The 16090-nt window shown below is 50.3% G+C and overlaps 3 protein-coding genes across 3 annotated transcripts in view; 1 reads left to right on the top strand and 2 right to left on the bottom strand.

Moving 5' to 3' along the window:
* Positions 1-10922, top strand: part of raph1b (Ras association (RalGDS/AF-6) and pleckstrin homology domains 1b) — a 35476-nt gene extending 24554 nt beyond the window's left edge. Inside the window, 11 exon segments of the mRNA XM_079185417.1 lie at positions 1957-2034; positions 3548-3707; positions 4006-4127; positions 4471-4536; positions 4636-4779; positions 5269-5379; positions 5476-5574; positions 5692-5812; positions 5900-6036; positions 6148-7530; positions 7532-10922. Coding sequence (XP_079041543.1) covers positions 1957-2034; positions 3548-3707; positions 4006-4127; positions 4471-4536; positions 4636-4779; positions 5269-5379; positions 5476-5574; positions 5692-5812; positions 5900-6036; positions 6148-7530; positions 7532-9031 — 3921 coding nt within the window. The 3' untranslated portion in view covers positions 9032-10922.
* A 276-nt stretch (positions 10923-11198) lies between these two features.
* spp2 (secreted phosphoprotein 2) lies at positions 11199-12543 on the bottom strand (the record flags this gene model as incomplete). The annotated part of the gene is made up of 6 exons (XM_079185610.1): positions 12461-12543; positions 12263-12390; positions 12010-12129; positions 11567-11683; positions 11421-11469; positions 11199-11323 (listed from the first exon to the last, which is right to left on the bottom strand). Exons 1-6 carry the CDS (start codon positions 12510-12512, stop codon positions 11199-11201), a joined length of 591 nt encoding a protein of 196 aa, XP_079041736.1. The 5' UTR covers positions 12513-12543.
* A 497-nt stretch (positions 12544-13040) lies between these two features.
* On the bottom strand, positions 13041-16039 carry alg11 (ALG11 alpha-1,2-mannosyltransferase). The gene is made up of 5 exons (XM_079185429.1): positions 15946-16039; positions 15170-15391; positions 14728-15099; positions 13980-14545; positions 13041-13886 (listed from the first exon to the last, which is right to left on the bottom strand). Exons 1-5 carry the CDS (start codon positions 15990-15992, stop codon positions 13603-13605), a joined length of 1491 nt encoding a protein of 496 aa, XP_079041555.1. The 5' UTR covers positions 15993-16039; the 3' UTR covers positions 13041-13602.
* Between the last annotated feature and the right edge of the window lie 51 nt (positions 16040-16090).

The following is a 16090-nucleotide window of genomic DNA, read 5'->3' as shown; positions in this document are numbered from 1 at the left end:
CGCAAATCTGAATACTGAATGAGCGTGGGCTTTTTGGGAACAAGCGGGGAGCGAGCGGAGAGACATCAAAGGGAGACGGTGCCAAGATTTATTTTTTTTCCCCCCATGCTCGGCAGAAGAGCCTTTCAAAAATTGGCTCTGGTGTGGCTGAGTGTGAAAGTGGCTGGGAAAACCCCTGTGGAATAGGAATCAGATTAATGTCTAATAAAAAGCAGGGTGTAGGTGTCATGTGGAGAGGAAATAATGGAGGGGAGACGGAGTTACGCTGACAATTACGGAGCTGAACCTCCGGTGTGACGCAGATCGACTCTGGACTGTAATCTTCACAGCCCCCGTGACCTCTCCTCCCTCGCCGTTCCTCCCGCTCACACTTGGCTGACTAAAAGCCTGCCACTGTGTGTTGGCCAAACATAGTGTTGGCTTCATTGCATTAATGTGCATGTGCCCTGGAGCCGGTCATGTGGAAAGGTAGTCTGGGTCAAGGGGGGTGGGGGGGGGGGGGGGGGGTTCTTAAGATAAGAGGCTTGGGGGAGAGGTTGTTAAGACCCCTCAAGCCTTCTCTTGAGTGTGTACACACACAAGACTTGAAATATTCAGCACCTTCAGCAACTCAGTCACCCAAATTCCGCTCTCCGTCGTTGTCACTGTCGTTTAGCTCCGGAGGACCAGCATCGGTCACGGTCTCCCCGCTCGTCCCGATTGGCTGAAGGGTAGAGGGTCCTGCGGTAGAGGGGGCTCGCTGGTTGGCCGCCCCTCTCGCTCTACTATTTTTGTGGGGATTATGCTCCATTGATTGGGCACGCTCCCAAACCCCTGCATCTGTTATGAAGAGAGAGAGTGTAAGAGGGTGATTGAGAAGGGGAAAGAGAGAGAGAGAGAGAGGAGGGGAGGAAGCAGGAAGAGAGAGAGTTGGAAGGGGGGGAGGGGGGGAGGGGCGTCCTCCTCCCGACTGTCTCATTTGGGGTTTTAGTCAAGTTGTCATCTCGAGGACGCACATGTCTGCGTGTCAGTGAACCTGCGCCATCGCTCGGTCTCGCTTTGAATGATGGGAGACGTGGATGCACGGCTGAGTTTCCCCCACTGAGGATCATTGTGGAGTAAGTTTTTACACGCCAGTAGCCGACTGAAAGGTGGCAAGCGGACAAAGAAATATATATATGCTTGTTTTTTTCTTGCAATTTAAAGACAACTGAGAAAGAAATTGTCTTTTTTTTAAATCAATAATTATGGACGAATCTGGATATATTTTTTGTTTCTTTTGCCCTCGAATTCCAAATATGATCTTTGCAGGAGATCATTGTGTCTTTGAGTGGAGGGCATAGAGGCTCTCTGAACTGATCCCACACTCATCCGCAGCCTCGCGCCCTTCGGGGATCTTCTACTATTGTTTCCCGTCTGCTGTATAGCGAGATCAAAGGAAACCCTCTGCAGCTCCATACGAATCCAATATGGAGCCATAGACTGCAAATGGAGCGCCATGTTTGAAGGGAACACCGGACCAATGTCACGATAGCAGCGATTTAGCAACGCGGCGTTTTTTAGTTGATCAAATATTCACACACGAGTAATCAAAAGAAAACACACACACACACGTGGAAGCATACGCAACCTGCGGAATGGAGGTGATGGCATCTTGTTGGAGGGGGCAGGTAAGCAACCCAAGGCATGGGGAGAAAAGAAATTGGATTTCGATTTTTTGCCAACGACACCAAGCGCCATCATGCCAGAGGCTTGTGCGTTTAAATGGTTTAGAAGGCTGCTTACTATTTAATGAAGTTGTTTGTCTGTGCGCGTGATGTCTTGTTCTTGCCAGAGGAATAATGAAAGACACGGGCGAAGAAGATGAGGCAAGGCTTTGAAATCAGAAACCCTGTTTTTTTTTTTTTTGTTCAGGGTGTTGTTGTGTTATTGCTTTAATAATTACCGTGTTAACAATGCTCTCCCGTGTCCATCTAGGAGGAACAAGCTGCCAAATTAAAGGCAGAGAAGATCCGAGTCGCCCTGGAAAAGATCAAGGAGGCACAGGTCAAAAAGGTAGGGCCACCTCTCGCTCACTAACTCAGTTTCATTTCTTTTAAAAGACCATTCTGACTCGTGTCATGAATGTGCTGTCTGGTCGCATTCACTGCACGCTGCATTTCTTTGTGAGCTTCATTCACAGGCGAAGCAGCAGAGGGGGAAAAAAAAAAAAATAGGTCATTGCAGTGTTTGATTATGTGTGTGTATCTGCCGGGGAGGGAGCGAGACATCAGAAGCGGGCTTCAGGAAAAACCAGTCCTGCAAGACAATGCGGACACAAAGCGTCTCATTTACCACGTCCACCCGAACAAGTGCTGGTTTTTCGGTGAACATTGAGGCGCCCCGAATGCTGTGGCGCGTGCATGTCTCCATTGAGAAGTCTGTATTTCTTTTTTTTAACCTAGTGTCTCCGCCAGTGAATGAATTGTCTCTGTGAATGACAGCGACATAATGGTGTCTTTTTACACGCAATGAATAGTTGAGAGCCAACAGTGTTTCAGCGAGCAGGGCTGGACTTCACTCTGCCAAGTGGACACAATAAGACAAGATAAAGAGCGCTGGTACAGCCGGCACAGAGAGAAAAACCCTCGGCCGGCGTAGAACGCTGCGATAAGCTAAATTATTAGTCATGTGCTTGTCAGCGGTCTCCACGGCCAGCTATGACTCACAATTTACTATGTTTTGGTTTGGATAGAAGGTTCTGAATTCTACGTTGTTGAAGCAGTGGGACTGTTTTTGGTTTTGATTTAACTTTAAAATGTTTGTGCCCGACTAGGTTTTAGGTTTTAGGGGTCCCTCCTGTGAGAAATGTAGGTCAGACTCCCCGCGTCTTTGTCTCGCAGCACTCGCAGCGTTCTCATTGGTCCAAGTATCCCTTCAATCAACTGCACCCACCCTCTGGTTGGATGTCAGGGTCCCCCGGCGGGAGGGGACGAACATGAGGTCAAAAGGAATTGAGGGCGCTTTATTCCACTTTCACACCAGGACAAATCTTGTGTCGGCTGCGATTATGTTGGGCTGGATTTGGCACGTGTTTGTCTCGGTCAGATTAGTTTAAGCTTGCTTGTTACGGAGGGCTTTTTATTGCCTATGGATGCAAAACTTTCAGATTATTGGATTTTAGTCTTTAGTGGTCGTATATGCGACATTGTGACTGTAGTGATCCCCAAGTATTTAATACAAGCTCTACAAGCACATGACGGCGTTCCATCTTTTTAAAGCTGTCAATCCCCAACCAGATCCTGTGGCTTAATTCATGGTGGACTGTTGCTGCAAAAAGACATTGTGCCTTCAAAATGGATTTATTGCAAAAAAAGAGGCCTTTTTAAGGAATTATATGAACATTGGGGGTTATTGTGCCTTTTGTCAAGCTTTCTGCTGAGTGATTATAGACAATAATCGATTCTTTCCATAGGATTTGGATGCATAGGGATTATATTGGTGTGTCTGTTGTCCCAACCTTTAGCATTACGTTGCACAACAAGTCGAGCTTCCGAGATCACTCTTCCCTTCTCCTCCTCTTCCTCAGCTGGTGATCAGGGTCCACATGTCGGACGAGAGCTCCAAGACCATGATGGTGGATGAGCGGCAGACGGTCAGGCAGGTGCTGGACAGCCTGCTGGACAAGTCGCACTGTGGCTACAGCCCCGACTGGTCTCTTGTGGAAACCATCAATGAGCTACAGATGGGTAAGAGAGGAGTCGCCACACACGAGTCAAATAAACATTGCTTATGGTTGGCATACGGAACAGAGGCACTAACGGTAACATGTATGTCATTATTATTATCTGTGATCTAAAAATAGTCTCTGTCCGCGACCTCGGGCTAATTTTCCGGCTCACAGTTAAAAGTTCTAACCCCACCCAAAAAAACAGAAATCCACCGGAGGGAGGAAATTAAGAGCACATTTGCGTGTCAGCAAATAAACGCTGCATATCTTGCAGTCTTATCTTCATTGCTCCCTCTTCTCTCCCCTCCCTCTCTCAGAGCGTATTTTCGAGGATCATGAGAACTTGGTGGAGAATCTATTAAACTGGACCCGGGACAGCCACAACAAGCTCATGTTCATCGAACGCATCGAGAAATATGCTCTCTTCAAGAACCCTCAGGTGACTGACCATTACACACACACACACACACACACACACACACACACACACGCAGAGGAGAGAGAGAGAGAAGACAGATCATCTTATCGATATCCACTCCCTGCGTATAAATGCTGACAACATGTGCTATACACACAAACACATTGTTTATGCATGCTGAGTGCCGGCAGAGCCCAGAGAGCCAGAGAGTGAACAGGGGAGTGTGTTTGTGTAGGAGAGCTGGAAGTAGGTCAAAGCTCTAAAGCGAGTAAAGGTGAATAATTTATTTAACATAAGACGAGGTGAGCCGCCGACTTTACACTTCCCCCTTCCTTCCCTAACTGTTCCTCTCGATCATCTCCAGAACTACTTGCTGGGGCGGAAGGAGACATCCGAAATGGCAGACAGGAATAAAGAGGCTTTATTAGAGGTGAGGTTGTGTACAAGCACGAACTTCCCCGTCGTTTCCCCCCCGACACATCAGAATGGACCTCTGACTTTGACGTCGATTTTTCTGTGCGTCCGTCAGGAGTGCTTCTGTGGCGGCTCGGTGTCGGTGCCGGAGATCGAGGGCATCCTGTGGCTGAAGGAGGACGGGAAGAAGTCGTGGAAGAAGCGTTACTTCCTCCTCAGAGCTTCGGGGATCTACTACGTCCCCAAAGGCAAAGCCAAGGTCCGTGAGGCATGGGATGGGAGTAGTTCAGGCACAATAAAGATGGAGTTCAGAGACTGTTTTGTTGCCTTATTCAAATCCTGCAACCTTGTGTGCGCTACAAAGTAGGTTGAGTCCTACAATACATTCGAGTTTCAGCTCCGGCATTGAATAGAGCACTGTATACTGATTTTAGATCTGTGTAATCACCCTCAAAAACATGAGCACTTTGACTAAAGTGGGACTTAGATCCTCTTAGCATAATTATTTAAAGCCCATTTAGAGCAACTTCACCCAAGCATAGAAACCGCATGTGCTCCAAAAATACTTTAAGGCTATTAATATGTAATTAAGACTTTTGTATTGGACGTTTTTATACATTTAGTCGGTCCAAACTGTCACCAAAAATGTTAGATGTACCTGTAGGCGGCATGCGTCAGAGCAGCAGCTTCGCTCAACCTCCGCCCCTTTTCGAAGTCGATCCATCCTCCTCCGTCTCCCCCTCCGCAGGCATCCAGAGATCTCGTGTGCTTCCTGCAGCTGGATCATGTCAACGTGTATTACGGCCAGGACTACCGCAGCAAATACAAGGCTCCTACCGACTACTGCCTGGCCCTGAAGGTGAAGCCCTGTCCCTCCGTCTTCCTTCTGAGTGGAGACTATCGCGTTGTGTGAAAATAATGCAGTCAAATATATATAAACTTTTTCTTTTTGCAGCACCCCCAAATCCAGAAGAAGTCCCAGTACATCAAGTATCTCTGCTGTGATGACGTCAGGACCCTGCACCAATGGGTGAATGGAATTCGCATCGCCAAGGTGAGTTTCTGCTCTGCTTTGTTTTAGTCTGCGTAAAAAAGGCAAAAAAACAGTTCTCTCGCACTTCTAAGAGAATTGCTGTTCACTAATTGTATCTCATTGTGTGTTTGTGTGTAGTATGGCAAGCAACTATATGTGAACTACCAGGAGGCCATGAAGAGGACAGAGGCGGCCTACGATTGGTCCTCTCTCTCTACCTCCAGCATCCGATCAGGCTCCAGCTCTGCCAGCATTCCTGGTAGGTTTACTTCATCAGGACAAAAGGTTTCAAGGCTAATATTCCTCTCTCAAAAAGTCTTACTGTCATTTGCGTGTTTGCTTCCAGAGTCCCAGTCTAATCACTCAGGCCAGTCAGACAGTGGAGTGGACACAGGCTCTTCTCACGGCCGGTCCCAGAGTGTGGTGAGCTCCATATTTTCTGAGGCCTGGAAGAGAGGTACCCAGATCGAGGAAAGCTCCAAGGTACGGCTTTCTTTCAAAGACAGCAGGGATTAAAGAAAATCTGTTATAGCTGCTAACCTGGTACAGAATATGTCATCCACTTCACCGAGCTAACACACTGTCTCCTTTTAGCATATGAGAATGGAGGCAACCAGAGGGGCCACCCTGCCGCACGCTTCCCACAGTCACCGGCATCACAGCCAGCACTCAGCGGATCACCCGGCCCTGACGCCCCCTCCCCAACTTCAGGTGCAGCCTCAGCCCCTCCAACAGCACCCGCCGCAGCATCAGCACCCGTCAGCGCACCCCCAGACACCGACCCAGGCGACGACGCAGCACCTGCCCCCCCAGCACCTGCCCCCCCAGCATCAGTCTCCTCAGCACCTGCCCCCCCAGCATCAGTCTCCTCAACACCAGCACCTGGCCCCCCAGCATCAGTCTCCTCAACACCAGCACCTGCCCCCCCAGCATCAGTCTCCTCAACAGGCCCTGCAGCCGCCTCCCCAGTATCCCCAGTATCCCCAGCGCCCTCAGCAATCGCCGCAGTCTCCGCAGCCGCAGCAGCAGCAGCAGCCGCAGCAGCAGCCGCATCAGCAGCCGCATCAGCAGCCGCATCAGCAGCCGTATCAGCAGCCGCATCAGCAGCCGCATCAGCAGCCGCAGCAGCAGACCGTCGGCGGCTACAACCACGCGCCCCCGCAGCAGCAGACCGTCGGCGGCTACAACCACGCGCTCCCGCAGCAGCAGACCGTCGGCGGCTACAACCACGCGCCCCCGCAGCAGCAACAGCTGGCTACACCACCCCCACCTCCGCCCCCGCAGCAGCAACAGCTGGCTCCACCGCCCCCACCTCCGCCGCCGCCTCCCCCTCCTCCCCCGCCCCCGGTTCAAACGGTGTCGCACCACTCGCCGGCTCCCACCATGTACAAGTACAGCACCATCACCAGGCTGCAGAACCAGATGGCCTCCCAGGCTGCCAATCACCACAGGCTGCCCAGTCACCTCCATGCAATAGGGCAGCAAGTTCTGCCCTCAGCTATGAGACCACCTGCAGCACAGGTGCCCGTCAAACCCAACGTGAATCACATTGCAGCAAGGACTAATGTCCCACCTCCACCTCCTCCTCCCCCTCCGCCGTCCATGCCGGCCCCTGGGTCGGCCATGGCGATGTTGAAGCGGGGCCCTCCCAGCCCGGCCACCCCGCCTGCCTTCATTCCCCCACCACCGGCTCCTCCTGCTCCACAGACAAACGGAGCAGCATTTCCTCCCCCTCCTTCTCCTCCACCACCACCTCCTGCGTCGGCTCCCATGAGCCATTCTGTTTACCCCAACGGGCTGAAGCAGGCAATGAAGGAAAGGTTTCCCAGCCCGCCGCGGGACCTCCTCTCTCCAAATGGAGTCCTTGAGGAGTCCCCGCCGCCTGCCCCTGCTCCACCGCCTCCACCTCCTCCGCCCCCACCTCCGCCGCCACCTCCTCCTCCTCCACAGCAGTTTCCAGTGCCAGCCCAGTTCCCGCCCCCCCCCTGCGCCGCCACCAGCGCCACCCAAAACCTTCACCCCGGGCTTTGTCCCTCACACTGCCCTCAAACCTGTGTCTCCTGTCTCTCCGTTTCCCCCCGCCCCACCTCCTGCTGCCCTGGTTGGCCCGACCCCACCGCCACCTCCACCCCCACCTCCACCTGCGCCCCTCAAGAAGCAGTTCAGCCTCCAGGCAGGCCACAACTTCAGCCATCCCCCTCCGACTCTCCCCAAGCAGCACAGCATTTCTAAACAAACACCTCCTACCATGTCTTTGGTGAAACAACTAGCAAGTCAGTTTCCAGGAGCTTCATCCCAAGTAGCCAATCACGCAGAGAGCCCCAAAGCCCCCCTTTCCCCACCGGCAGTCAAGACCAAACCAAGATGGCAGCCCGGGGGCGGCCAGCAGCTGCAATCTCCAGAGTTCCCTCCTCCTCCTCCCGACAGCAGCGTTGGCTTCCCTGCCGCTGCCGCCGCCCCTCCTCCTCCACCTCCTCCTCCTCCCCCGCCACCTCCCCTAGCCCCTGTCACGGGCCCGACTCCACCTCCTCCTCCCCTCCCTCCTGGAAACATGGGCTCCCCCTTGCGGAGGTCACCCACTGGGTCCTCCAATTTCGGAACCAAGAAACCCCCTCCCGCCCCACAGAGGAACTCCAGCACCAAGTTTGACTCCTCGGCTTCTTATGAGGAATCCAGGAGAAATTTGCTCAGCAAGTTTGCTCCCCAGAATAACGCCCCCTCTCCCCCACCGGGTCCCACCTCCTCCTCCAGTGGATCCCCTTCCAAGGACCCTTCAACTGGACCCCCTGCTCCCCCGAAACCAGGCAAGCTGAACCTGGCCAACCTGCCCTTGGCGCTCCAGGCTAAAGTGAGCCAGGTAAAGCAAACCAGTGGTGACTTCCCTTCCCCGCCGCCTGACTGCGCCTACTTCCCACCTCCTCCCCCGGCCTCTGAGCTCTTCCCCCCTCCTCCACCTCCCGGTAGTGACGCCCATAGCGGAGGACCTCCAAGGGTAGCCGTGGTCAACCCCCAGCCCCAGGCTCCCCCTCCTCCTCCACCTGTGCCCCTGGTCAGCAACTCTACATGGGGGAAGAGCTCACTGAAGAAGACTCCTCCACCCACGCTCGTGCGGCGTAACAACGCCACCCCGGAGCCCCCTCCACTCTCACCACCTCCACCCACCTCCCCAAAGGGCAGCTCAGGCCAGCCCAATTTCCTGGATGATCTCCACCGGACGCTGAAGCGAAAGTCAGTGGGTCGCCAAGGCTCCCTCAACTCGGCCGGCCTCACGGGCAAGTTGGACCCTGTGGGAACTATGGACGACATGGCGCTGCCTCCGCCGCCCCCTGAGCTGCTCCTGGACCAAGGGAAGCAAAGCAATGGAGGAAACGGCGGCTACATGTCCGGAAACATCTCAGGCTATGCAACAATACGACGAGGACCGCCGCCCGCACCGCCCAAACGGGGGGACACAACCAAACTTACTGGCGAGTGTTGAAACTTGGAGATCAGGACATTATGAAGATGGATGAATAGACAATGAAAGAATATATGGAACTGAACACTCATAAGTGAAATGGGAGCGAACTCCTGAGTACCTTCTGTCCTCTTGGGGATCCCAATGATAAATAGATGACTGTGTATATACTAAAACCCAAACCAGACCACGGTCAGTTAGTGTTTGCTAATTATTGCAGTTTTTTAACATGCTTGGCATTCTGGATCGGTGGGGTTTATAATATTGGGACAATTTAGACTGGAGCGGGTAAGTTTGAGGTCACAGAAAAGTAAAAAGGTCTTTTAATTTTCTGCGATTGTCTAAACTCTCTGGAAGACATTGTGTTGTGTTAAACCCCGCCCATCTGGTACACCAAGCAGATTTAAATATACACAAATAAGAATTGTGCAAATATGACCGGATCCAGGTCTGAGTCAAACCATGTTATCCGCTTCTTTGCCATACGTTTGTGCCCACGTACTGGAGACAAAAAAAAAAACGACGACAAAAACAGACACATGGGGATCTTTCTGCTTTGGTACTGCATGGACTTCATGTAACAACAAGCCGTAAAACATGCAGCTGTTCTGGTGTGTGTGCATGAGTGAGAGAGCGCGAGAGAGCGAGAGAGAGAGAAACTGAGACTGGCGATGCATTCATGCATGCATGTGTGTGTGGTTATATGGTGGCGTAGTAGATAACCGTTTAAGGAAGGCCTTCGTGGAGCGGGGACGGTTAGGTTTGGTTTTATATAAAATTATTTAATGAGCGATAAACGGAAGGATTTTTCTTTTTTTTTATAAGTCTGTCTTTTAATAGCTGTTCAACAAAGTCTAGAGAGGAAGAAAACATTAGGGCACAATGGAATGTATATGGGACGGTGTAGTTTCAAACATGAATTACACACATGAAGGCAATGATTCAGTGACACAAACACTCAAAAAAACTAAACGTTAAACTTTTAAATCTGTCGACTCGGAACATTTCTAGACTGTTTCACCACTTAGCAAATGCAAATCAGAAGGAAGCCTTATCCCCAAAGTCTTGCACAGAGGGCAAAGGCAGAAAGGAGATTTTCTTCCAAAGGTTCAGCAGCGTCTGGACTGCCCAACATTTTTTATTTAATAGACTGTAAATGGAGGAGGAGGCCTGTGACCGTGTCTTCGTGGACTGTGCGTGGGCTTGATTTTGGACCTTATCCTTCAGTTCGGCCCCCCCGCCGCCTTCTAAAGTCACATGGTCTCACAATTCGGGGAAGTGGATTGTACAGGTTGGAGTCAGCCCTGTGACGTATACTCATCCACACAAGGTGACCCGGTTGAAAAAGGATACATTTGTCTGGTTCATGTACAAAGCGTTAAATCATGTAGTCAATAACAGACAACATCTGACTGAATGTTGCTGATCCGTCGTTTTCTCTTGATTTTGTACCTGCTGATTGGATCATGAAGGGGTTTTAATTTCTAGCAGCAATGCCTTTTTATTTTTAGGGTGCTAACGCTGTCCTTTTCAAGGAACTCATCATCAACGCGTCCTTGTTTGCGAGGATGACATATCATTAATATTTCATACCGTTTAAACTGGTTTTAAATTGGCTTTAGTGGGGAAATGTGTGCTTGAAGTGTCATGAAGATGGTTGTTTCCACACGAGCGCTGATCGACATGCTGTCCTTATGTCCCGACTCGGGCCGTCGTGGTCGGATCACCGCTGGAAGGCAGCGTACCATTTCTTCTAACTGATTGCCATTGTCTTAACAGGATGTTTGCTACAGTGCAGTATGTAAGTTATTGATGTGCTGATGTGAACATGTGGGGCCAAGTGAAATGAAGAAAAATGGTTGCAGATGTGTCCTCCTGCATATAAACTGAAAATCACAATATAAATGTTCAAACCAGACCTCAAACCGTCTCAGAGTCCTCATTTGTTCAAATGGTTTCGATAAAGTTTAGCTGGGAAGAGCTTCCATCACTTCACTATCCATGTACACATGATTAAAATGGGAAATGTGTTAGTTGGTCAGTGGAGCTTAGACTCCCTCTAGTGGTCTTTTGTTGTCCTACACTAAGAAAGGAAACAGTAACAAAGCAGTTAATGTGCAAATTCTGTTTACTTATTCAAGCTTGTCTTCTCATCAGCGCCTAAATGTTTCCAGAGTGAGCTGAACTTTCACACCAGGTAGTTGGTGAAAGTGTCGCCTCTGGGCCAAGCTTCTGCTCTCTGGCCTTGGAGGAAGCGACCGGGCTGAGGAGATGGCCGAGGAGATGGAGGAGGTGCAGGAGGTGCCGGGACTGCTGAAAGATATTGGGGCTGTGGTTAGTTTCGTGCACCACACTGGAGATACTTCAGCACCTGATTGTAGTTTACCGTCACTACTTAAAACGAGTTTACCTCTATTTACAAATGGGATGTTGAACTGGTGTCTCCCTCTTGAGATCATCTGTGGAACCAAAGCCTTGATATTACTCCCATTCACTATATAGTTCAGGACGCTCGTCCTATTGTGACTACAACCCCTCCCTCTCCTGTGTCCTCACCTCCTCACTAGACGAGGAGCTGGAGCTGGAGCTGGAGGAGTCGCGGCCGCATCTGAGAGACACCACCTGGGCCGAGGTGGCCGACATTCGGACCCGACTGGAGCAGGACAAGGACGGCTGCAGTGAAGGAGAGGATGGTATTTGTAATATCCTGCATAATGCACATATCTCGTCGCTGCGTCCCACTGCATCATGGCAGAGCAGATCAACACACTCTGTCCCAGTAGATTCGTGCCAACGCAAACAGTGGGCTGCATCAGTCAGTCAACATGGGTCCTACCCAGAATTGAGATATGAAGCCTTCAGTGTCCAAGAGTTGTGTACAGATACAGTTAGACATTTAACCTTTGGCACTGATCCTGTTTATTATTTAACCTGTAAGCAGCAGTTTGCAGAAAACTAACACAAACCATAATACATGTCAATGTCATTGAATGTCTCACCACGAAGAAGCCAGGCCTGAAGGCGCATGTCTGGGGGTCGTTTCTGGAAGCCTTCACACACTCTGTCTCTTTGATGCCGAACACCATCAGCAGGTCAGTGTTCAGGCCCACGGGAATAATCTGGCAGACATCATAGAACATATACTGCAGTTATACTGTAAAAAGCATCCACGGCAAATATTACAACCTGCAATAAAAGTTGTAAAAAAATGGGTATATAGACGCTGCAAATTGATATATTCTAAAGACTCACCTTTGTGACAGAGCCCCGGGTGACCCGGTAAAGATGGTTGGCCGCATACACAGAGTTGACCTGTGCCAGAGCTGCTCCGAGACCCCGCTCTGCCAGAGCCTCCAGCTCGGAGTTGTACAGCGGGATTCCTGCAAGCACAGCGGTGTGGAGGTCAGTCGCTGCATCTGCTCATGAAGTACTCAACAGAGAGCCACTCACCTGAGCATCCCAGAGACTGCAGCAGGGCCAAGAGAAGCGCGTGTGACTTCATCTTAACGAGCACCAGACCGAAATTCCTCACTTCTCCCTTTACCTCCCTCTAAACGTTTGTCCCAGCGCCGCCCTTTACCCTCCATAGGCCCTAAAAACTCCCCTCCCCTTTTGTCTCTCTAGCTTCCTTCACGTAACAGCTGTTAACCTTTGTTCTGTACTATTGATCCCGGGGTGCTGCCCCAAATTAAATAAGCACTATGATAAGAATTCAGATCAGACAGCTTTCATTCAAACCCTCTATTGTATACTGCTCAAATCGGAGTTAAATCCAATTCATTCAGCAGCTTCTTAGGAAACTTTAGGCGTTTAAAGTATTTTAATTAGTTGAAATCAATAGATAGAATGTGCCTAGAAAATGAGAGTTCATTGCAGATGAGGTCTTATCTCTGTAGATGCTGAAACGCAAATATTTGCTTTACTTCTAGGATAGTCATTTGGACATCTTTGGCTTTTGGACTGCTGGTGGAAGACGTTTTATAGACGTGAACAATGAATCCATCCATTGAGAGACCACATCAATGCGACAATTCCTTACTCTCATCATATCTTTATTACATTCATCATCATCAATATCAAAAATACTTCCCATTTTGAGCATGTAGAGAATTCTAGTTCTTGTAAACAATAAATATATTCTCTGTTACATTTCACAGCTGTCTAAAAGACGTCTTTGTTCCCCTTCAGCCACTTTCACTAAATATAATACATCTCTTTTTATTTAGACTGACACTACTGACAAAGGAATGCATACTGAAGAAATGTCATTGCTCAGGATATTGGTAATTACAAGAGAATTACACAATGCTCTGCGGCAGGATTTTCACTACACACATGAGGCAAAGATCTGCTGCCGAGACCGATTTCCTCTAAACTGTACTAAGAGTTATAACAAACGCAAAAGAAGCGCAGTGTTTGATTTCAACAACCTTCCGTGTGAGGGATCACTGCATCCGTTTTAAATCAGATTTTGTCAACCGTTCTACGGTGAAATGCAGCCCTAAGTGCATCAAAGTAAAAGGTGCTCAAGGTGTCAAATAGCCACTGTCACGTTAACTGTACATGCACACACAGAAGAATGAGTCCTCTTCTCATCGTTCAAGTGTTCCCATCAGAGGCTCCATAGCAGCAAGGAAGCAGGCCTCAAACTCCTGGTCTGAGAAGCGAGCCACGGACTGACGCGCGTTGCGCCTGACGTGCAGCCGGCTGGCGGGCGGCAGCGCCAGGATCCTCTCTATGGCCTCCGCGTAACTGTCCTCGTCATCAGCCAGGAAGCCCGTCTGGCCTCCCTCGAAAGGTACCACAATGTCCAGCTTGGGTCCGCCGGAATTGTGTGCCAGAATGACCTTCCCTGCTGCCATACACTCCACGATGCCTACAGCGGGGCGGGGGGGGAAGAGCCAAGATGTTTAAAAATCAAAGAAATCAAATTAGACAATCTAAACAAGAGCTCACTCAGATGAATTACCTATTCCAAAGTGTTCGTTCCACATGGTATGCAGTCCGATGGTGGCGTCTGCTATCTCTCTCTTCAGCTCCTCGAAGGGCACGTTCAGTTTGAACGCCACTCTGTCGGCCACACCCAGCTCCTGGCACAGCCCCCTCAACATGAGCACCCTGTCCTCGTCTTCCTGGTTCCTACATCCACCAATCAGAACCAGCTTCAGGGCCTCCCTGCCCCCCGCCCCCTCGCCCCTCCTGTCTAACGCCTTCTTGAAAGCTCTGATCTGCAGCCGGTGGTCCTTCTCCGGCCTGAACTGCCCGATGGAGACGATCGAGTGGCACTTCCTGTCCCCGTCCTCCTCCAGCGGGACGTCCAAGAACGCGCCGACGTCGCAGGGCGGGTAGACCACGCTGGTGCGGTTGGGAGCGCGCCACAGAGACAGGATGTGATCGAGGGTCCAGGAGGAGTTCACCATGATGAGGTCGCTGCAGGAGCCGGCCAAGCCGTAGAGCAAGGCGAGCAGGCAGTAGTAGACCACCTTGAAGGCACTCAGGAAGAGACTGTTGGAGACGTAGTCTGGGTTGTTGAACCTAGGACATTAACAGTTTGTGTTATTTGAGGGGTTAGCAAGGAGGACCTTTTCTGTATGTATGTGTATAAAATTGTTTATTATTCAGTGTAGTATTTTGAGGAATGCTTATGATATAAGATTTTTTTTAAAGGCCCTGAATGTTCTCAACACAGCCATTTGGTAAAGACACACAGTTATTACCTGGGGTTCCTCTCTCTCACCACAGACAGCATGTCAGTGCTGATGGTGGGGTAGTGAACGTAACTCCCCACGCTGCAGCCCCCCAAGTAGCGGAACAGGGGCAGGGTGAAGGCGTAGCCCATGGAGTCGATGTAAATGTCTGGGACAAACTCCGTCAGCGCCTCCCATCCCAGGAAGATGGAGCCCACACTCTGTCCCAGCAGGGTGAAGTGAGGGAAAAGGCCCGGCTCCACAAGCAGCCGGTGCCTCAGGAACACAAACTGAACCGGGCGGGGGAGCGCGATGTTGAAGCGCCGTCGCGCCCCATCCAGAATCTGCTGTCCCGTCACACCCAGGTCCCCCGTGTACACCACGAAGTTGATGTCCACGTACCTGAGCAGAAGATGACATTTAAGATTCAGTTTGAATTGAATGTGACTCCATCTTGGAAAATCAGCTTTACCTGCTCTGCAGCGCCCTGATAGCACACCAGAGCACCCTCTCTCCCCCACCACCAGCGTTGCAGTAGGGGTGGAAGAAGGCCACCGTGGGACGGCCGTCCCTCGCCCTCCGAGCGTTCCTGCTGCTTTGAAGCCAGAAGCGCACCGCCAGCACCAGCAGGACCAGGACAGCGATCAGCAGCACACACAGAAACAACAGGGGCAGCAGCAACTTCCACAGCAACCTGAAACACAGAGATGCAACACAGTGAAACAAACGATGAGAAAGGGGGAGAGGGAGAACGTATACAAGCTACAAGGATTAAGTAATAAGGAGAGGAAACAAATTGATGCTTTGTAAAGAGGAGTTGGCTTCTGAGACTGGCTTGAATGCTTGTTCCAGAGTCAGATTTAAAGACTATACTGTGACCCTAAAATACTAAAATCCAACATAAAATCAAAATGTGCAAACAAGCTGAGGGAGAACGACAGGAACATTGGTGTGACATAGCACGTTGCAACTTATAAAAATGTCCAACTTAAATAGCGTTATACACGTACATAACTCAGGTTTAAATGAGCATTAATTATTGCCACATATTGTCACAATAACGTTACAATATATAACTATACAACAGACTTTACGAGGAAGGAAGTGAGTGCTGCCTACGAACGTTACATATGAGCTTGTTCTTCGTGGCTAGTAGCATTAGCTTAGCGTTTAACAAACACATTAGCGTCTTTTCGTTAACTCTTTTAAAAAAAAATACTCGGTTAGAAACCTAGTATAATATCTTACCTTGTTAATTCACACAAACAGAGGACCAACTGATCGTGGCCCGACATCTTGCCTAGAGAAATCTAACAACACATCACCTTCTTCTAGGTTGTCGCGCTCCTCCTGTTTGTCCAACTGTCATTTATCTGGCGCCACCTACCGGCGG

The sequence above is a fragment of the Pholis gunnellus genome, assembly GCF_910591455.1.
Source record: "Pholis gunnellus genome assembly, chromosome: 24".
Taxonomy (NCBI): Eukaryota; Metazoa; Chordata; class Actinopteri; order Perciformes; family Pholidae; genus Pholis; species Pholis gunnellus.
This window is presented reverse-complemented; position numbering and strand designations above follow the sequence as displayed.